The sequence below is a fragment of the Arvicola amphibius genome, chromosome 5 (assembly GCF_903992535.2).
Source record: "Arvicola amphibius chromosome 5, mArvAmp1.2, whole genome shotgun sequence".
NCBI lineage: Eukaryota > Metazoa > Chordata > Mammalia > Rodentia > Cricetidae > Arvicola > Arvicola amphibius.
The window spans coordinates 58380302-58402293 of record NC_052051.1 but is presented as its reverse complement, the minus strand read 5'-3'; the positions used below and the strand labels follow the sequence as shown (position 1 = coordinate 58402293).

Here is a 21992-nt window from a genome sequence, read left to right as displayed (position 1 = left end):
ACACTGTTCCACCCAGAGAGGCTGGCTCTGATTCCTTCTCCTCCCTGCCACTTCTGCCTCTCCACAGCTGAGCACTGGCATCCAGCAGATACCATGCAGGCCCAGCTCTGATTTCCATGTGATAACGTTCCCTTTTCAGAGGCTTTCAGCTCTCTCTAGCCTTGGGACCCAGGAGGTGGGTTAAATGGAAAATCCCCAGCCTCACAATGGGGGATCAGCGCTCTATCTGAGGAGTACCCAGGAGGAAACTAGGTAGTTGGCACAGGGAAGCCTTTGGATCCAGCTCCAAGGGGAAGCTCCTGGGTCTCTGGTTGGGTGATGGCAGTCAGGGTGTTATGGGAGAAGCTATGACATAATCTCTGTGATCTGGTTTGCTCGTCTCCCTCCACACGCAGCTGGGCTCAGGAAGTTGGTGCTGAGAGACTGGGAGACCGGATAATATCAACTTATCAACTCGAATAAGCTGGGCAGCCCTTGCTCAAGTCAATCCCGTGACCTTCTACCCTACACGTGGGGAACACAGGTCATTCTAAGGCACCAGCAAAGTACTGACCAGCGTCAGAGCGAAAACTGAAGACGGTCCCTGGGGGTGGGAGGGGCGCCTGAGTGGAATAAGTGTGTCATGTTTCAGAAAAGCACATTGACCAGGGACAGCAGGCTGCAGCTAACACGGTGACAAGCTCTCTTGTGTGGAACAGTGTCTCAGGTGTCCTGTGGAGTTAGTTGTGAGGATCGTAGTCAGAACAGGATGTGCCGTGATCTCTCCCGGTTGCTGATGGTTAAGTAAAGCCCCCTCTCTCCCTTCAGCTCTCTCTACCTTTGCTCTGCTTGGCTATACCAGCAGCATGAGTTAGGTCAGCAGTATGCTTCCAGAAGTATGGTAATGCCAGCCATGTTGGCACCGTTTCAGGAATTTAAGTAGGTTTTAGAAAGACTGGCCATATTTGTTTTATTTTTAGGATTTCCCAGAACTATTCAAAGCCTACCCTGGAATTCCAACTCTTAGGGAACCGACTCCCACTTTTTCTTTTCTTCTTCTTCTTTTTTTTTTTTTTGAAAATTATAAAACAGTTTTCTGAAATCTAATGATTTTCAGGGGTGGAGGGCCTGTGCATCCTCATAGGCTAGCCTGCATGCAGGATATCATGTGTACCCCACTTCCAGCACGTATCTTGATAGACTGAGTGAATGCCAGAATGGAGGTCTGTGGGCACAGAGGGTGTGACAAGGGGAAGCAGAGCCCAGGCAGCCAAAGGAGATTTGATGGCTTTGGGTTTCCAGAGCCCATGATGCCTGCTAGGGAAATCTGGCACCATGGCAGGGAGAGGGTCATGCTGGGTCAGGAGGGCAACTGACTGCTGACATCCTCTGCTCGTGTCCCTAAGCTCCCCAGAGTAGGTTTCCTCTCGCCCCTTGGCTACGTACAGAGATCCTTCGGAAGGACTTGAACTCAAGGTAGGTGAGGTGTTCAGACAGTTCCTCGGGTTCCAGATGGTCAAACAGCAGGGAGACTTTCCGCTTCTTGCTGGTGTTCGATTTTATCCTCTGGGTCAGTTTCCTGGACCAGTCTCGAGAATTACTGTTGTGGGGAGAAGACAGGAAGAATAAACCACAACCGCTTTTCAGGAGTGAGCACGCGAGCGTCATCCACAAGAATTCCCAACGCACAGTTAGTGAGCTTCGTTGGGTGTAAATAATGCACTAGCTGAGTTTTCCCCAGTGAATTGTTCCCCTAGGATAGCAATTCAAAGAAGTTTTCCTCCTGGATTCAGCAAGAAGGACAGCAGGGCAGTGGGAAGGGACACTTTTAGGTTTAGGCTTTGGTCCTGGCTCTTCCTCTGGTCTTAATATAGCTACTCTTCTGATGCGTTCTTTCATTCCTGTGAGGGTTGCAGGGCTGTTGGAGGCATTCATAAGAGGGGGTAGTATTCATACCAGCAGAACTCAGAGAAAAACAGAGAGAAGACACTGTGCGCAAGGATCACTGGTAGGAACCTGTGGTCACCCTGGGCAGAAACAAGTTATTTTCCTCCAATGTTCCCAGTTACAAAAGTGGCCAGAACCACTTCTAGCAGACCCTAGAACGACCCAGTGATTCCTGGATGTCCTCACAGCTCTCCAGAGTCTCCCTTAGTCTCTGGTTAGTGCTAAGCAGAGGAAAGCAGTGTTGGAAGGCAGCGGCCATAAATCTGGGTTTCTAAAGGGCATTTCTGAGAGCCTTGGCTCTGGATGTAAGCATTCCCTGATTTTAAGTTTGGGAAAGGCTGCAATTCTGCAGATCTCTACCACATTGTATTCAAGACTCTCAAATGTATGGCAAAGGAAAACGTAACTCAGAATTCCTTAAATACATCAAGTCAGGCCGTATCCTCAACTAACATTTTCTAAAGAACACACGGTGAAAAACTCTGGGAGAGAAAATCCAGCTAGAAAACAAGTAGCCTGGATTCTAGGATTTTTTTTTTTCATTTTTAAAATGGAAAGGTTGTTGCTTTGGGAAAAAAAAGCAACTCTTTTATCTATCAAGTTGTGTAATTCCAAGCAGAGAAGTAGAGAGGACCCAAGTGGATGGGCAGATTGATTTGGGACTGCGGGGTACGGCTTTGAAATCATTTCTTTGTGCACGGGTGTTACAAGCGTGACTCAGAGAGCAGTTACAGCTCTGCCACTAGTGAACAGCTCAACTGCTTCAAACAGATGGCAGCGATGACAAGATGAGGGGTAGAGACCAGTCACAGCCCCCAGGCCAGCCACAGCCCCCAGGCCAGTCAGTCAGAGACCCCAGACCAGTTAGTCAGAGACCCCAGGCCAGTCAGTCAGAGACCCCAGGCCAGTCAGTCAGAGATCCCAGACCAGTCAGTCAGAGACCCCAGACCAGTCAGTCACAGCCCCCAGGCCAGTCAGTCAGAGACCCCAGGCCAGTCAGTCAGAGATCCCAGACCAGTCAGTCAGAGACCCCAGACCAGTCAGTCACAGCCCCCAGACCAGTCAGTCAGAGACCCTAGACCAGTCAGTCACAGCCCCCAGACTAGTCAGTCAGAGACCCCAGACCAGTCAGTCAGAGACCCCAGGCCAGTCAGTCACAGACCCCAGACCAGCCACAGCCCCCAGGCCAGCCACAGCCCCTAGGCCAGCCACAGCCCCCAGACCAGTCAGTCAGAGACCCCAGACCAGTCAGTCACAGACCCCAGACCAGTCAGTCAGAGACCCCAGACCAGTCAGTCAGAGACCCCAGGCCAGCCAGTCAGAGACCCCAGACCAGTCAGTCAGAGACCCCAGACCAGTCAGTCAGAGACCCCAGGCCAGTCAGTCAGAGACCCCAAACCAGTCAGTCACAGACCCCAGACCAGTCAGTCACAGACCCCAGGTCAGCCAGTCACAGACCCCAGGCAAAAACAGGATTTTGTGTGAATTAATCTCTCCAATATGCTGCCGTTCTAGAACTCTGCATTTTGGGAATTGGTATTGTTGCAAAACAATTAACCACACATAAAAACCCCAGCATGTAATATGTGTGACCTTCTTCCCCAAATTAAGAAGGCCTCGTTTTCCAGAGTGAGCCAACTGTGTGAATAAGGAACTCGAAGAACAATGTAAACATCCCCGAGTTCCTTCTCGGCTCTGAAAACCTAATGGTCTTATACAGACATCTACTACGTGTTCTCACTCTCTGCTTGGGACATTTGGCACTAGTGCCTGGGCCATGTTAGTGCAGGGGTGCCTGTTGCACCAACTACAAATGAGGTTTTGGTCCAGACACTGGACTTTTGGTTTCTCATGGACTGGCTACCTTCTGCTCTTAGCTCCCATCCCCTGAAGCTTCCTCACTGGGGACCTCTCCGCTTTCCTAGTGAATGTCAAGTTATTTGGCGGTGGTGCACATCTTTAATCCCAGCACTCAGGAGGCAGAGGCAGACAGATCTCTGTGAGTTCAAGGCCAGCCTGGTCTACAGAGTGAGTTCCAAGGACAGCCAGGGCTACACAGAGAAACCCTATCTTGAAGAAAAAAAAAGCACAACAAAAAAACCCCCCAAAATGTCAAATTGTCATGTTATCTTTAGTGGGGCTCTCTGAACCTTCTTGGAGGTGGAGAGGATTAGAGGCCCAGCAACACCGGTCGGGTTACTGGAAGGAAGTGGTTTCAAGGGACCCACGAGGACCTTAACACTCACATTTGTGTCGTGTCGATGAGGCGGCCGTGTGACTCCTCACCGTTGGCTTTCACCAGGTCCTGAAACTCTTCCATGGTGCTGGTCAAGCTGGCATCCATTTTGAACATGATCCAGAATTCTGTTATCCAATACCTACAAAGAGGGAGTTAGGAAAAACACTGAGCCCTAAGGCTTCTCACTTAGGCAGATTCCCAAAGGAATTTGAGGCTACAAAAAGTTCTCAGAAGAAGACAGAGGGTCATTTGTCTGTGGTAAAAAATCTGGGGGTAGAGGGTGCCTGGGAGGGAAGAAAACCGTCTATCAGGCTTCAGTGTCTCCACACACAAATGCTTTGATGGGACAAGGCCTGTCATCTTGGAGAACCCAGACAGGATCTAGACATGGCCATGTAAACAAGCAAATATTCAAAACTGGGGTGTGCAAAGTTTGTTTTATTACATGTTGCTATAACTATAAAAAATAATGCTTACCAAAAACTTGTAAAAATTAGATTTTTTTACAACAGAAAGTTAAGCAAAAAATACACATTATAAAAGCATTCTACACACACACACACACACACACACACACACACACATGCACATATACTGATTTTATGGGGTTTTTTTGTTGTTGTTTTGTTTTTTGAGACAGGGTTTCTCTATATAGGTCTGGCTGTCCTGGAGCTCAGTCTGTAAACCAGGCTGGCATCGAACTCAGAGATCTGTCTGCCTCTGCTTCTCCAGTCCTGGGATTAAAGGTGTACAAAAGCAAGGGGATGGTGAGACAGGGGAACATAAGGAATGAAAAGGAACGACGTATAATGACATTTATGTTTGAAAATGCCATAATGCAACCCATCAATTGCCTGTTAACTTACAAATTAGTAAAAACTACTAAAAACACTTAAATTTTTGGTTGTGAGCCTAGTCTTTAATGGCTGACAGATACTGAGAAAAACAATTAATAAATGGGACCTCCTGAAACTGAAAAGCTTCCATAAAGCAAAGGACACAGTCAACAAGACAAAACGACAGCCTACAGAATGGGAAAAGATCTTCACCAACCCCACATCAGTCAGAGGTCTGATCTCCAAAATATACAAAGAACTCAAGACATGGGGATAAAAGAACAATAATCCAATAAGAAAAATGAAGTACAGACCTAAGGAAAAACTCTCAACAGAGGAATCTAAAATGGCTGAAAGACACTTAAGGAAATGCTCAACATCCTTAGTCACCAGAGAAATGCAAATCAAAACAACTCTGAGATTCCATCTTACACCTGTAAGAATGGCCAAGATCAAAACCACTGATGACAACTTATGCTGGAGAAGATGTGGAGTAAAGGGAACACTCTTGCATTGCTGGTGTGAGTGCAAGTTGGTATAGATCCTTTGGATATCTGTATGGTGATTTCTCAGAAAATAAGGAAATAACCTACCTCAAGACCCCGCAATACCACTTTTGGGTATATACCCAAAGGATGCTCAATCGTACCACAAGTACATGTGTTCAACTATATTTATATCAGCATTGTTTGTCATAGCCAGAACCTGGAAACAACCTAAATGCCCTTCGACCAAAGAACGAATAAGTAAAATTTACACAATGGAGTACTACACAGCAGAAAAAATAATGACATTTTGAAATTTTCAGGCAAATGGATGGAGCTAGAAAACATCATTTTGACTGAGGTAATGTAGACCCAGAAAGACAAACATCATATGTACTCACTCATAAGTGGATTTTAAACATAAAGCAAAGAAAACCAGCCTACAAACCACAACCCCAGAGAATCTAGACAACTATGAGGATCCTAAGAGAGACATACATGGATCTAATCTACATGGAAAGTAGAAAAAGGCAAGATCTCCTGAGTAAATTGGGAGCTTGAGGACCTTGGGAGAGGGTTGAAGGGGAGGGGAGAGGAAGGGAAGAGAGCAGAGAAAAATGTAGAGTCAATAAAAATCAATTTTAAAAAACCTACAGAAAACAAAAAACAAAACAAAAACAAAAACAAAAACTTCATGAAGGATATATACAAAATAGGCAGTTAAGATCAAGGTCAGAAGCAGCCTACAGGGTCAGAGGAAGCCTACAGAAAGCTGGGAGATGCAGACTAGGAGGACCAGAAAGAGCAGAAATCCAGAGAACATCTTTCCATTCCACTGCACTCGCTCCACAAATCATACAGACATTACCTGACAAAATAGCAGATCTTCAGACACATTCCTGGAGATTTCTTCTCCAAGGCATCTTTATATGTAGGGCCATGGTTAAGGGAAATGAAGACATATTATAGAAACCATAAAACTTCAATCTTTGGAAGTATTTACCAAATCAACCTCTGAAATATGGGCAAATTTCTTCTTGCCTGTGCTCAAGAGAATAGGAACTAGGAGTCCAGCTGAATGATTAAGTTAGAAAGAGATCCCCTGCATCTTTTAAAAATTTTCCAGTAATTGATTTATACAGTAACTACGTGGGCAGTGATTTAAGAAAATATATATCCATATATATTCAAATGTGTTGATAATTAAGAACAATAACATGAACATTTTCTCCAAATACATACACATATACACACACATATATATGTATATACATAGACATATACACGTACTCATACATACATATACACATATATATACACACATGCGTGTACACACATACACACACACATATCAGGCATTATTTGACCAACCTTGTGTATTGCCATGGCAAGGTAGACAGAGTCATGGAATAATCCAAAAATACAACCAAAGAGCGCTTTAACAGTTTTTATAATTCTGAATATTTTGAAAGAACAAAAAAATTCCCTGTGTTTGCCTGTCTTTTGAGATATAAGGAAAGGGTATTTGCATATTTAAGAATCTGATGAGAGCCCTAGTCCAATGGTAAATGTGGGTGGGTCTGACCACCTTTCTTCTGTTGACAGATTGAAGAGCTGACTGTCTGACCCTCAAGGTCACGGCCTCTTTCTCTTTTAACAATTGAGACATGGTAATTGCAATATAGGGGTCGGTGATTTCCAGCTGGGCCAGGGAGATGGGTCTAGTGATAACCAGCCCAAATCCCATAACTGGGTGGAAATGGTCTTCCTTCAGTAGGTGTGAATATATTCCCCTTGGAAGAGTCAGTTAAATACAGAAAAGGCAGGGCTCACCAGGACCCCAGTGCTGTTTCTTAGGAAAGCCTGTGGCATTTTGAATGATCTTGAGCATCTTGGACCCACAGACTTGAAACTTAAGTGTGGAACATTTGGTTAAGTGCAGTAGACATGGTTTAAGATGAACGCTTACTGATTTTATGCTCAGCTTTAGAACATCTGTGATAATGTTAGAGTGATAAATCACAATTCAAGGTAAAAGCTGACACTGTGCTTCTTAAAGACCAGCAAAGTAAACTGGAAAATACAAAAAATTGTGCTAAAATTTGTAATTTTAATAAATATAATTGAAAAATTAAATATGAATATATTTGTTTCTTATTAAATCTGTTCTTGAAACTAAACACGCACACATGTGCGTGCAGGCATGTGTGCGTACACACACACACACACACACATCATAACCCTCTTTCACACAAAACCTCACACATCAACAACACAATCAGAATCAAAGTACGTCCAGGCTTCCAGTGGCAGACCGATGAAGGGAAAGGCTCAGAAGTCAAGAACAAAGAATGACCACACGTTTCTTTGTTGCAATAAGAAAATGTGTAGCATCAGCATAAATAGCACAGGGCACATTCTTGATAAATACTTTCGGGGTTCTATATTTTTATCAGCTTTTTTCAACTTGTTGAAATTTTTATTCTTCCTTAGTAAAAGGGAAGGGGACACAGACAGACAGACAGACAGACAGACAGACACCTCTCTTTTGAAAGAGCTAAGTGGAAATGTCAAGTCAAGGGAGCCGGATTGTTTTCCAGTGTAGCCTGCTCCCTAGCCTCCTGATGTTTGGTGCATAGGAGCTGCATTCTGTGCAGACCTCAGCAGCACTGGACTGTGAGGCTCCCAGCATTCTTCAGAAAGAGGAAGTACTCCCAGCTCTCAGCTGTGTGCCTGCTGCTGCTCCTGTTTTAGCCAATGGTACTGTTGCCTGCGACCGAAAATACAGGAGCCAGTGCAGGGTTAAGGAGAAACTGATATGCTACGTGGGGTTGAGGAAAGAGACACACAAACACTGGAGGCAAGCTCACAAATAATTTGGATGCCTTAAAATGTCAGCAGAACAAGCCGGCCCAGACCTTCAGCAAAACAGTTTGTGATAGAGAAATGTAAACTTAAAAGCCATCCTGGGCCCATAGAGTGGTGGGGGAATCGTCGCGTGAAACCTCCCACAAAAGGTTGCTGAGTGAGAAGACAGCAGATGGACCATGTGCGCAAGTGTGCTTCTGGGAGAGGTCCCACGAGGACCTGGGAAGGTCATGAAAAGGTACAGTCCAGGAGTCCTGGGGGGAAAGGTCTCAGAGGCCTGGACTGTCCATTGCCTCTGGGAGGTATGAGCAAGGACGGAGTGAAGCCCCTGGGCTTGGCAGCTGAGAGGCCCCGGCGACAGCAGAGGAGAGTCTGCGTGCTTCCGTGGGCGCCGCAGTTGTGCCGCGGAGGGAGTAGGAGGAGAGGTTGGAGGCTGGGAAGGCAGAGCGTTTCAGAAGGTTTCACATCCAATTTCTAATCCTAACAGCCGAATAAAGGGGAAACAGGGTTGAGTTTATTTTTAGATGCGGGGCATTTGAATGTGCTGCGGCTGGGGAGCAGGTGCCACTGAAGGGCTGGGTGCGGGCACAGCGGAGAGAGGGTGGTGCGTGGGGGATGTTGCAGGGCAGGCAGTGTAGGGGTTGCTGCAGGAATGGCACTCAGTGCTGCCCCAAAGGAGGCCACTCAAGTACTTTTGATTCTGAGACCAGCACAGCTTTAAGGAGGAATGTTTAATTACTGGCATTGTTCACAATTACTGGTGGCATGGAGTCAGTGAATTGCTTTGAAATTCTCTGTAGAGGAGGCACCTACTTACTATAGGTATGTCTCATTAGGTGGCCTTCTCCCTAGCTCTACCCTTGTCATTGCCCCCGGAACTTGGTCTCTGAGACGGAAGATAGAGTTTCATGAAGGAGGTTTAGAGAAGCGAGTCTGTCCTGGCTGCTTCGTCTCCCCCTTTCTTTCCTAGGTTGTAGTGATCTTTTGTTTGTTTTGTTTTGTTTTCTGGAAAAGGATTTTCACAGTCACATGTCCTGACTCATCCACAGAGACCTAGGCCTCAGGTGCTGGCTGGTCCCCTATAGCACTTTTTCTCTTGGGGACGACAACTCAACAGTATAGCCGGTGCTCTGAAGGAAAAAGTGGGCGCTTTCCACATCCTGCCACAGGGGGCGCATGTCTAGCAAGGTCTAACTGGCTCATAGTGCCACAGCCTAGAGTAAGAAGGCAGTGCAGATCATGTAGCTGAGCCTTTCTTCAGAGCCTAGGAGGGATGAAGGACTCATACGAAGTCCATCAAGGCTTACAACTGTGCCGGTCAGTCTGTGTAGCATAAGTATGATTTGTGACTAATGTTTAAAGAAAGATTTTTTTAATAGCAAGAAATATTACTGTTGCCTGCATTTGTAGGACGATTTCTTTGACCATCTACCACTCAGAGAAATCAGCATAAATAATACTGTCCTACCTAAAAGAAGCTACACACACAGGTGCACACATACAAGTCCACATACACATAGGTATACATATGCACACAAGTGCACATACACCAGTGAGCAAACACACCACTATATCCTTAAAGGGACAGATGAAGCCATTTACTGCTCAGGTTTATCCCAAACCAATCAAAGTAAAAGCACCCTTGAAGCTGCAGCCTAAGCTGATGCCCAAGGATATAGGCTCATGAGTTTCTGTAGCAGCTCAGCCGAAGAGATGATGATGCGGTGCATGGTCAGCATGACTTGCAACAGCTGGTTACTTCGACACAGGTTTCCATCTGCATCTGAAAATGCAAAGAGCAGCATGTGAGACCCTCAGCGAGAAATGGTGGGGTCCCTGAGCATCCTTCAACACTCCAGGGGACAGCCTCGGGCTGCATGGTACTTCGTGTCCTCCCTCCTGGCTTTGCCATCCTCCTGTAACCTTCCCCATCTCCAAGTGCTCATTAATCAAGCTGCCCCAAAGGTGGCAGAATCTACATCTACACTGGAAACAGAGGCAGCTGTATATTTTATGGAACTCAAAGTTTATAGAATGTGGGGTTGAGAGGGGCTTTTCTAGGGTCAGAGTGGGAAGTCACAGGCTTAATAATAAACAGTTAAAACAAATATCTTTCAGAATTTTTACAGTGTGGCTAGTTGGATATGTTTCTATGGCTCTCTCCTGGCCTTGGAAGGAGCTCAGACCAGCAAGGAGCCTGAAGTACAAGCTGCCCAATTCTAAGGCTTGTGGTGAAATCAAAGAGGGATGGTTGGCGTAAACATTACAGGTGAAGAGTGGCAGTGGATTTTGAGGGTGGATTTTGCAATGATTTGCAAAAGGCACCATTTACATTTTTTAAATCCCACTGAGTAGGAGTCCCAATCTGTGTTCTGTATAGTAGCATTGGGAGTAAGGATGCCCAGGAATGGTTTCTAGCACTGCTTTGGTTTCTATGGTATCAAATGTCAAGGGCTGTGCTGCTTGTCTCTGCCGTATCTACTCTCTGATCTTCACCATGAATCACATTTGTTGGGAAACTCTTTTTATATACTGTGTGAAGATATGTCTCTGTCTTGACTCACCTGACTAAGGCACCTTTTGATTGGTTCAATAAAGAGCTGAATGGCCAATAGTTAGGCAGGAGAGAATAGGAGGGACTTCCAGGGTGAGATGGGAACTCTGGGAAAGAATTGGTGGCATGAGAGAGTCACCAGGCAGACACAGAGGAAGTTGAACATATGGTACTGAGGAGAGGTAATGAGCCACGTGGCAGACATAGATGAATATAAATGGGTTAATTTAAGTTTTAAGAGCTAGTTGGGAACAAACCAAGCTTTCACAATGAATAAAAAGTCTCCATGCCATTATCAGAGAGCTGGGGGTCCAAAGAAGGACCTGCTCCACACATTAGTCAGCTGGATTCTGGTTGGATTTAGTCTTTTGAAGCAATCAGTAAGAGATGAGAGGAGAAAGAAGTCATGTTTCTTTTTCATCCCTCTCTGCTTTGACCCATTTCCTACCTTCTGGATGAACCGTCACAGTGGTCGGTCTTTCCTCATGGTTACAGCACTCACTAGGATCTCAGACTTGTTATCTCCTGACTCATTGGACCTAAAGATGGGAATGGCTGCTGGGCATTTCTGGTGTAACATCTCTCAATTTCATTCTCATCTCCATAAATAGTCCTACCTATCTGTCTGTCTATCATCTATCTATCTATCTATCTATCTATCTATCTATCTATCTATCTATCTATCTATCTTTCTAACATCTATCTATCTATCTATCTATCTAACATCTATCTATCTATCATCTATCTATCTATCAATCATCTATGTATGTATGTATCTATCATCTATGTATGTATGTATTATCATCTATCATCTATCTATCTGTCTATCCATCCATCTAGCAATCTATCTATCTATCTATCTATCTATCATTCTAACATCTATCTATCTATCTATCTATCTATCTATCAATCATCTATGTATGTATATATGTATCTATCATCTATGTATGTATGTATTATCATCTATCATCTATCTGTCTATCCATCCATCTATCAATCTATCAATCTATCTATCTATCTATCTATCTATCTATCTATCTATCTATCTATCTATCTATCTATCTATCTTTCTATCATCTATCTGTCTGTCTGTCTGAACTACCAGCCATCTATAATGACGTTTAAGATACATTGTAGAAGGAGCGATCATTTTCAGTCTTTTCCAGGTTTAGTGAGTTGTGAATGAAAGACATAGTCTCAAAAGTCCCGAATCCTCAAATGCTGACCTAAAGTCAAATGTCATTGAGAAAACTTGAGTGTTTATTGGCTTTTTCCAGCCCTCTCTGCCTGTCCCCTCTACTGTGGTAGGTCCTGTAGAAGCCCACACCTTCTCTCTGTTCCTGTCTCCTCTTTCCAAGGACTGCTCAGCTTATCTTCCCTGGTGAGACCGCAACACCAACATTTTCCCTGTTGGTTTATGCCTACTGACACTTAATTAGGCTCCTGCCTTTCCTCCTTAAACCAAAAGTAAACTAACTGATACTGGACCTCTGCCTTTCTGTTTTCCTCTTCCTCCAGCTCTCAGGGTCACCCCCTTCTACCCTCCCAGCCACTTTTCAACCATTCCGTTTCAATTTCTGTCTCCATTATTCTGTTTGTTGGATAGTGGTTTCTACAGGATCTCTTACTTAGCTTAGGTTGGTCTTGAATTAGAGATTCTCATTCCTCAGCCTCCCAACTGCTGGGATCCTAAGCACAAACCACCATGACCAGCCTAAGTATCTAATTTTCAGCGTTATTCATCAGCTCCACACTTCCGATCACTCCCCTGTCCTCATCTTGCTTCGTGATTCAGTTAATCTTCACTCCAACCAAAGCCAAGCTGACGAGTCTCCTCCTGGAAGGCTTTCTTCTCTTGGCTCCATTGCTCCGCACTCTGTCACGTCTCTCTCAGGCTCCTCTTCTGTCTCCTCTCCCTCTGCTAAGCTCTTAAATGTCAGCTTGTGCCACAGTTTAGTCCTCCCACTTCTTTCTGCTAACGTTTTTTTAAAACTTCAAAGTTCTTAAATTTTAAATTAAAAAAGCAAGCTCTTTCCCTAGATGAATTAATCCACGTTCTGAGTAAAACACCATCTCTCTGCTGATATCTGCCAACTTCTATTTCTGGCACTGACCACAAACTTAGTACGTCCAGCAGTTTAGTCTCCTTAGAGGCCTAAGTCCAAATGAACTCATGCAGACAGAACTCTTGACGTCTCTGGTTCGTTTCTCATCCACTCATCCTCATCGCCTGAAATGCACCACCAACCACCCCCTGAGTTCCCCCAGCCAAAAAAACCAGAACTCACACGCAGCCCTTCACTTTCTCTACACCTGATCCATCAGTGAGTCTTGATTATATTTCCAAAATACACCGGTGACCTGCCCACCTCTCTCTAGCTTTGATATCTCTCCAGAGTAACCACCATGATGCAAGAAGCCAATGGGCCCACCCTGTTTCCACTCTTGTCTACCCCCAATCTCTTCTCCGCACAGCTCTCGAAGCCTGGAAAACCGGGTCACATTCCTTGCACATTTCAAGGAGTTGCATTGCCTCGATTGTGGCTGACTGAGATCCACATGCCCTGGCTTCTTTGGATACGGCCTTCATTTTGAAATGCTTTTCCTTCTCTACACCTCTGTTTCCGCTTCACACACTCCGAGGCCATTGCTAGATCACGGCCTTTGCACTTGCTGTGGCCCTCAGTGCTACTTTTCTTCCATCAGATCTTCCATCACATTGACCTCATCCCGTGAGAGGTCTTCCTCTGACTAGCCAATGTAGCCAGCCCTCTGCTTGAATATCTTGGTTGCACAAATGACCTGGTTGTCCCATTGGTCTTTAAAAAAAAATGTGTAGCTTCCTAAAGATTCAATAGAATACAAGCTTTCTGGGACCTGAGCCCTGCGCATTTCCCTCCACAGTCTCGTTTTCCGAGTGCTGACACATGGTGGATGAACATGGGCTGTGAACTGCGTCGGGTAGAAATCCTGACTCTCCGTGTGTCTTTTTGGTCATAGACATCTCACTCACGTGCCGTAATACGCACGCTTATTTTCTCCTTAGCCAGTCTCTTTCTAGCTTTAAAGTTAGAAATTTTTATGAAACATTCATTGATTTTTATGAAACACTTATGTAACTAGATTATAGCTTTGTAATCTTTGCCCATGCATTCTTTTAAACTTATATTCTGATAGATAGAATTCCTTTCTGTTTGTAGGTTTTATGCCCCACATAAGTTCTGTATAATTGCCCCTTGGCAGAAAAACGCTAGATAACAAATTATCTTAAACACATTTGCTTTTGCTCAAGTGTTTGTGCTTTGGCTGTGTGCTGGCTGATCCAGATACCTTTGCTGGGGGCCCAACTCAACAAGTCTTCCAGCTTTCTTGGACCAGGAAGCCAATGTGAGTCTATTTTTCTCATGATGCCAGGATATTGAGAGCTACATAGATCTATCCAGTAGCCTCTTAAACCTATGTGTGGAAGTGACCTGCTGTCACTTGTGTCTCATTCTGTCAATGAAAGCAGGTTACGCTTTTGAGCCTAAAGTTGAAGGGCAGGAACTTCAAGTCACATGGGAGGCATTAGACACACAGAGAAAGTAATTGAGGGCAACAACGCAGCAGAACCCATGAGAGCTACAGGGAGTAACTTTTCCATGCAACATCTGACAACATGGCTTTACACATGCTTTTCTTTGTAGAAGCAGTGGTGCTCCTGTCCCTCGACACAGTGGTGAAAGGCAGGGGACGCCAGGATCTGTACTTGTGAAATGCACACACTCCCATGTTCACACGAATTTATTCAGGATGTACTGCCCCAAGATGCTATCCCTGCATCTCCTTACGGCTGGCAAACACCTTCCCATGGATGCTCACATGGAGAGGAAAGGGTCCCAGAAGTATCCTCGGTGAGATCAAACAAGGTCTTTGGAAGGATTCACAGATCTAAAAGGGATCACCATGGAGAAGACCAGGGAGGCACTGAAACTGTTCAAATATTTTAATATTACTTGTTGGAACAAGTTTAGATTTGCTCTGTGGGATCATAAGAGGCAGTACCTGAGCTGATGGATAGACATCGCAGGAAACAGAATCTGGTTTAACGTGTGGCAGGAAAGAATAGCTGATTTGCTTGCCCAGGGCTGAAAGCTTGTCCATTGCAAAGGACTTAGCGTCTGGCGACCATACCAAATAAGCACGCTACAAAATGATCCCTATTTACTGATGCCCCTGTGGACCGAGGCTGTGCTAAGCATGGTGATGTGATTTCTAATTCTCAGAACAACCCAGCAAAGTTCGCATAGTTCATGGGATTATGATTACGGGAGAATTCAAGGGTAGAAAGGTTGAGTAATAGGCTGTAGGTCAAAAGAAAATGGGGCACAGAGGGAGAGATCTGGCCCAGTCTGCTTGATTCCAGCACCTGTGTGCTTCCCTCCACACTGGCTGTGTGCTTGGTGGCCATCTGTCAGGCCAAGGGACTCATGTATTAAATGGGAAGCTGACTCAAGTGAGCCTTGCGAACTATGTGTCCGGCCCCTCTGGCTCTAGATTCCAGAAATGTTGCTGGAAAAGCCTAGTTGGAGCCAATATCTATATGGAAGAATGACCTTTGTAACCTGGCGATTTCTAGAAGTTGCATATGTCACGTTTGCTCCGTCTGAACTTGAGAGTTGCCTTTAAGATGCCAGGGAGTGCTGCCTAAGATTTGCGAGCATCTTCACACTCCCTGCCCCCTAATCTCTTCTTCTACAGTCTCAGTGACACACCCACATGCTTATGAATCCCACATGCGTTCTGTGGGGGTGAGTGCTGGCGAATGGTGAGTGCGGTGGGGGATGACTCACTCATGCTCCTCCCCTGGCAGAGAGGCAGCCAGGGGAGGAGCAGAGAGGAGCACTTTTCTCTACACCTAGGCAGAGCTTCTCACCATCTGCCTTCCTGGCTTTTCTTTTCCAATGGGGTTGGTTTAGCATCATCTCACACTCTCACCCTACTGCCATCTCTTCCCTGCATGACCTTTGATGACGAGATGACCTCACCGAGGGAGCATTTCTCCATCCCACAGAACAAACGCACTTCTTCAAGAGGCTGGCCAAGGGGGATCTAGCTACCTTCTAGGGTGCTAGATTTTATTTTGATATAATTGCTGTAAGCTGATTTAAATAGTTCAATGAATAATTCTATTTTGTTTTCATCTTTAGGCTTTTAAAAATGCAGGGTTCCATATGAAAAATTCTAATAAGCAAAATGTGCAATGCATAATAAAATGTGCATAATTTTTCACTACCATCTGCTGCTGCTTATTCTTAAAAGGGCTGGGACCTCAGTAGAGTGCAGGATGTCACTCTTATATTCTCTGCAACTTTGGACTCATGGAATGATGGATGTATACTTCCAGAGAAATACATTGATGAAACACATCTAACCTGTGGACCATTTTCTTGACAGGGTGAACAAAAAGCCATATGGGTTTTGGACTCATCTGTCCATGAACTGACAATCACTCTCCACCATTAGTCCCAAAGTATAGCAAAAGCTATACTTTCCAGAATCACAGATTCTTGATTGTCTTCTGTCTCCATTTTCTGTCAAATACATCTTTTCCTTCTTAAAGCTCTGCAGGTCAGTGGGTGGGCACCTAGCAACCACTTGTACCAATAAAGACACATAACTCTCTAACTGTTCTATGTATCAACTTTTTATTCTGCTTCAGTTTTAAAGAGTTGACAGGGTGCCTAAAAGTCCCTATCCATGGTAGGGTGCTTGTTTAACATGAAAAAGACCCCAAGTTCAGTATGCTGCAAGAAACTTGTTTTTACATCATTAACCAATATTGCTTATGAAACTGTCCTGAGAGGAGCGATGTCCTTGGTACCAGCAGATGTCTGAAGAACAGAGGCAAGGCTGCCACTCAAGAGTTTCAAATTTAGCTGCAGAATGAGCCACAGTTGGCGGACCTAATAGTTTTAGGCACCAAATCTTAGGAAGAAAAACCACAGAGACCACATTGAATGGTGGGAGGGCTAGGAGAAGGGAGAGATGATCCCACATGTATGTGGTGGTTCAGAGAGGCCCTCATGAGGTCTCTGATGAGGCCCAACTGTGTCTGTCATCTCACAGACTCTTCTTCCCTTTTATTTTTGGCTTAGATTTAAATAAGCTTCTGGCTTCAGACGACGAACTACTTCCTTGTGGTCCGAATCCTATGAGAAAAGCCAGCAAAGGCTGTGTTCTGTGTTTCCTACCTCCTGGCAAGGGGAAGGGGTGGCTTTCCAGTGAGACTTGTCTGAGGGACAAGATGAAAATGCCACACTGCAAAGCTGACATGAAGCATGAAGGCACATGACCCACACCAGCGAGAAACTAACACGCAGCCTTTTTGTCCCCTTTGCTTTGGTTTCCATGGCAATATCTTGATGTGTGAAAGATTTTTAAGGGTACCAAAGGCAGAATGTCAGAAATTGGTATGCTGAGCATGAATAAGCATGGGGGTGGAGGTGGCTTGCATAACAGGAAGTGGCATGTGTGTTCCATCCAGGAATTGGGGGAGCCAGGATCAGAAATCCATGGGCAAGGCTGAACCTGTCAAAGGAAATCAGCATCCCAGAAATGAAGGCAGATTGGATAGAGGCAGAACCCAACAGGCACACTCAGAACTCTGAACATATAACAACGGGGCGAGTGCTTCAGAGAAGTAAAACACAGCGAGACAATGACATTCTCGAAACTCTGGAAAGGACACCCAAAACTCACTGGGTTTCGTGTGTTGGGTTCAGGGATTTCTCAGGCCGACAGTGGCAATGGAGACAGCAAGCATATGTGACGAAGGAATTTAGTTACACAGGCCTTCAGCTTCACAGTCTTGGCAGCATAAAATATGTAATTCATCTCACCTTATTTTTTTTTCTTAAATTCTCATCCCTTCGGGACTTGAGAGGAAGAGAATAGTGTAGAGAAACCAAATGCTGGTGACTGGGACCAGGACAAGCTTGCCAATCAGAATGGCTGCTCAACGGCCCTTCCGGAGAAGACAGGTTCCTGGTCTGTGGGGTTTCTGTATTTCTGGGATGTAACTATTCTCAGTATGGTCTGTCTCAAGGAAACAACAGAAAGCCACAGCTGGGAAGTGGAGCTTGGAAGAGGCGCTGACAGTCAGACCCATGGATGGGCAATCTATGCAGCCTCAGCAGACCTGTGCGGTTCAAGATCTAATGCTTACTGGGGTCCTCTTCTAGTCTCCCTGTCTTGATTGACTCTTCTTCTCTGGGATGACCATGGACTCGATACTAAGACTAAGAAATGGAACCAACATACTGAAGTCATGGTCATGGGGGTGGTGAATTGAATACCTGGCAGGAAGGGCCCTTCATCCCAAGCACTGGTCTCTTTCCTTGGCACCTGCTTTTTCTTGGGGGTAGTAAAGTCTTAGAAAAAGCCACCTATGCTACAAGGATATTTCCACTGGTGCCTCCCTCCTGTCCCACGAAGAACTGCTACACAGACAGCCCCGCTGTTCTTTGTAGAACCGCAGAGCATGCTCTAAAGCCCTCCCCAGCAACCCTAACCCTTAGGCATACCCACCATTGTTTATGAGCACATGAGACAGTTGCTATGAGTACCTTTGCCTGGGTCATCTAGAATACAGACAGCCTATGAGCCAATCACCACTGGCTAAAAATGGTGACTGTCCTAAGCTGTCAGTACCCTGCTTGGCCAAGAGAAGTGCTCTCTATTTCTATAGCAAACCAGGTACCAATAAATCTCTCTCTCTCTCTCTCTCTCTCTCTCTCTCTCTCTCTCTCTCTCTCTCTCTCTCTCTCTCTCTCTCTCTCTCTCTCGACCTAGATTTTTTAGATGAGTGATCACAGTCTATAAATGTCTAACCAAGTGCACGGATTGCCTAAAATGATGGATTACCTAAAGTGAGAAAGGACGTTTTAGCTACGTTGTCTCTGCTGCACAAAACAGCTGGCTGCCCTAGGGGCTGCTTGCCCGAGTCTAGACCTGCCACATCTGTGGAACTAGGGACCTGAGAAGTCATGAAGAAGGTTGTCCTTAGCAATTCTGCAAACTGGTAATAGTCCGAGAGTAAGTAGGCAAAGTGCAAGGGACTAAAGACTAGGCCAGGGTGGACGTAGGACAGGAGGGAAGACCCAGTGAGCTGACTCATTGGTGCAATGCAATGACTTCAGACTCTAAAAGCCACTGTTAAAAGACTGTGCCAGCTTATACTCCCAGCATCCATTGGACAGTTGAATTACTTGGCCCGTTAGCATAGTGCAGTTTGATTTGATCTGAAGGAAGCTGCTTTGGACACAGCCTCATTGGCACACAGGCCATGACCTGCCCCACGGAAGTCCCATAGGAACACACCTAGGCAGGGGAAATGGAGCATTAGGCCAGGTCTCAGATTCTCAGAGGGACCTGGAGAACTGCTAGGAAGTGGCGGGTGGGAGGCTGAGCACAAGCCAAAGGACCTGAAGATGACAGAACCACAAACAAGCCAGGCAGGAAATGTGGGGCAGTACTCTTACCTTGCTCATTGTAACTTACTCCTCTCACCTTTTTCTTGTCTATTAAATTCTAAGAATTTCCAACACAAAACAGATTCCATATTTGTGTGTGTGTGTGTGTGTGTGTGTGTAGGTATATGTTTTGTTTTGATATTCCTTATTAGGTTTTTTTTGCTTGCTTTGCCTTTTCTTTTGATAGAGAATATAAAGTCTGGGAGTGGGTAGGAGGTGGGGAAGATCCACAAGGAGCTGGGGGAAGGGAAAGAATACAGTCAAAATACATTGTATGAAAGGAAGACATTTAAACTGTAAGAAATCATGTACTTGTTGCTTTTCCTAAATGAACTAAAACTCTGGACTTGGGGAGGTGGGCAGCAGGTCAAGCAGGTGCTAAAAAGGGGGACTTTGTACATACCCACATGGTGAAATAATGCAAAGCCCATCTATGAATTACTGGCTCCCCATAACTTCAACCTTCTTCAGAAATGTTTTCTGGGTGCAACTTAAATTTGTCAGATCAACAATCCAAGATAACAGATAAACTCAGTCTAGCGCAGGACAACCTTACAGCAATCAGGCAGGCGATTTTAACCAGCAAGGTACCAAATACCATCTTACCACCCCAAATAGTTCTAGAGAAAAGACCATCACAACACCATGTAAGGCAAAACTCACTGAGCATAGTCTTCCATTGTCAGAAACTCCTCTGAAGGTCCCTCTCCCTCGGTAAACCATCAGTGACAGATTACATTTCATTGAGTACTCACAGAGGCTTCTATTGCTCCTTGACTATTCTGCATCAGGGCTGTGATCTTCAGAGAACACTGAACAGAAGCTGCAGTCCAAAGAGTGACTGTCCACTGCGGTCTTTCACACAGTCTGGGCCATTGACATCATACTTAGCGTGCCCTCAAGCATGAACACCATAGCAGTTAGTTCCTTGCCTCCTGAGAGTTTTTCCTAGAGCTAGGTTTTGCCTGCACCTCCCCCTCAGCCCCTCAGAACTTAAGAGGTGCTAGGAAGAAGGCTTCTTGAGGATGTGGGCAGCTGCTCTGAATGGGGGAACTGCATGGGTGGGTGGGAAAATCTCTTCCATAGAAAGGAAAACATTGGCCACTATTCAGTTAACCAAGAACCCAATGAGAATGTGGTTCACACATTCTGAGTAATGAACCAATGTCATGTGACTGCATTATGGAAACTGAAGAAATACAAAACCGAACATCACAAAGTTTTCCCCACCCATGCAAGTAGGGACTAGGAGAAACACTGGCGTTGTTGAAAGAAATTCAGCTCTAGCCTTTTTTAAAACCTGTCTGGTTGCTGTTAATGTTGTCCTCATACCTGTATCCTTCCTGTGTTCCCAGGGTCATGCCAGCACAGCCTTTCTATATTAGCCCTCTGAAGTCTCAGTAAGTGGTGTTGATGCCATCTGGCAAAGGGACTAAAATTAGGGGACCATGTCACTTGTTCAAGTTTATACAGTTTGTAAGTAGTAGACACAGGATTCTGTCCCAGACTGCCTAGTCGTGAGAGGGCGCTGACCATTCTGAGCCCCAGTTTGCTTATTCTCAGAGTTTGACAGTGTCTCACTCACCCCATCAGCAGAGACACAACCAAGAGGGAAAAGAAGGCAGACATTTTGAGGATGGTACTCAAGGTCCTGGACTGAGTCCAAACTGAATTCTTTTTGGTCTGTGGGTCTCAAACATAGAAGTAGCCTGACAGTTTTCACATAATGGTGTGGGATTCCCTTCTGCAAGCTGTGAATATGTTTCACTGTCATTGGTTAATAAAGAAGCTGCTTTCAGCCAATAACTTAATAGAATATAATCAAGCTGGAAAAGATATATAGAGAGACTAGGTGGAGTTAGAGAGATGCCATGTAGCCACCGCAGGAGACAGATGCCAGACAGAACCTTACCAGTAGGCCACAACCACGTGGGGATACACATATTAATAGAAATGAGTTATTTTAAAATATAAGAGTTATCCAATAAGAAGTGCAAACTAATAGGCCAAGCAGTATTGTAATAATATAGTTCCTGTGTGATTATTTCAGGTCTGGATGCCAGGAATAAACAAGCAGTCTCTGTCAACAGAATTGGCATGCCAATGTGGGGCTGACTATATCCATGTAAAACCTGAGGAAGATTGGAAAGGAATTCTAGACAAAAAGAATAGAGATAAGCATGGCTTTTTGGTAACTGGAATTTTTTTGGGGGGGGGGCTCTATTTGCTAGTGGCGAGCAGGGGTGCAGTGGCTCCTTTAAGAAAAGACTTACTGATTCAGCATAAGAAATGGTAGCTTCCTGGTTTGGGCAGCATGAACTCCAGCTCTTTTAGGAGGCTGAGTACTTAAATGGGGTTTTTGGGCAGTGTGCTGCAAGTTACTTGGTGGCAGCATGGCCAACTGGTTACCATAGTTGAGGTGGTGAGGACGGCTCCCACCCAGCAGTCTCACAGCCAGTGAATGGACCTCCACCATGTTAGACTGGGTGGAACCAAAAGGCAAAGCAGCCTTAGACCTAGCCATGATGCTTAGCATTTTAAGAAGTGGTCTTGGTCAGAAAAGGATTACAG

The 21992-nt window shown here is 45.1% G+C and overlaps 1 protein-coding gene across 1 annotated transcript in view; it reads right to left on the bottom strand.

Annotated features, from left to right (window-relative positions):
* The window catches only part of Rasgrp1 (RAS guanyl releasing protein 1), a 65476-nt gene that overhangs the window by 19270 nt on the left and 24214 nt on the right, over window positions 1–21992 (bottom strand). Inside the window, exons 3-6 of the mRNA XM_038330312.2 lie at window positions 10032–10137; window positions 6355–6417; window positions 4173–4304; window positions 1426–1579 (exon numbers count right to left, since the gene is read on the bottom strand). Of these exons, the coding sequence (XP_038186240.1) occupies window positions 1426–1579; window positions 4173–4304; window positions 6355–6417; window positions 10032–10137 (455 nt within the window). The remainder of the gene's footprint in view (window positions 1–1425; window positions 1580–4172; window positions 4305–6354; window positions 6418–10031; window positions 10138–21992) is intronic.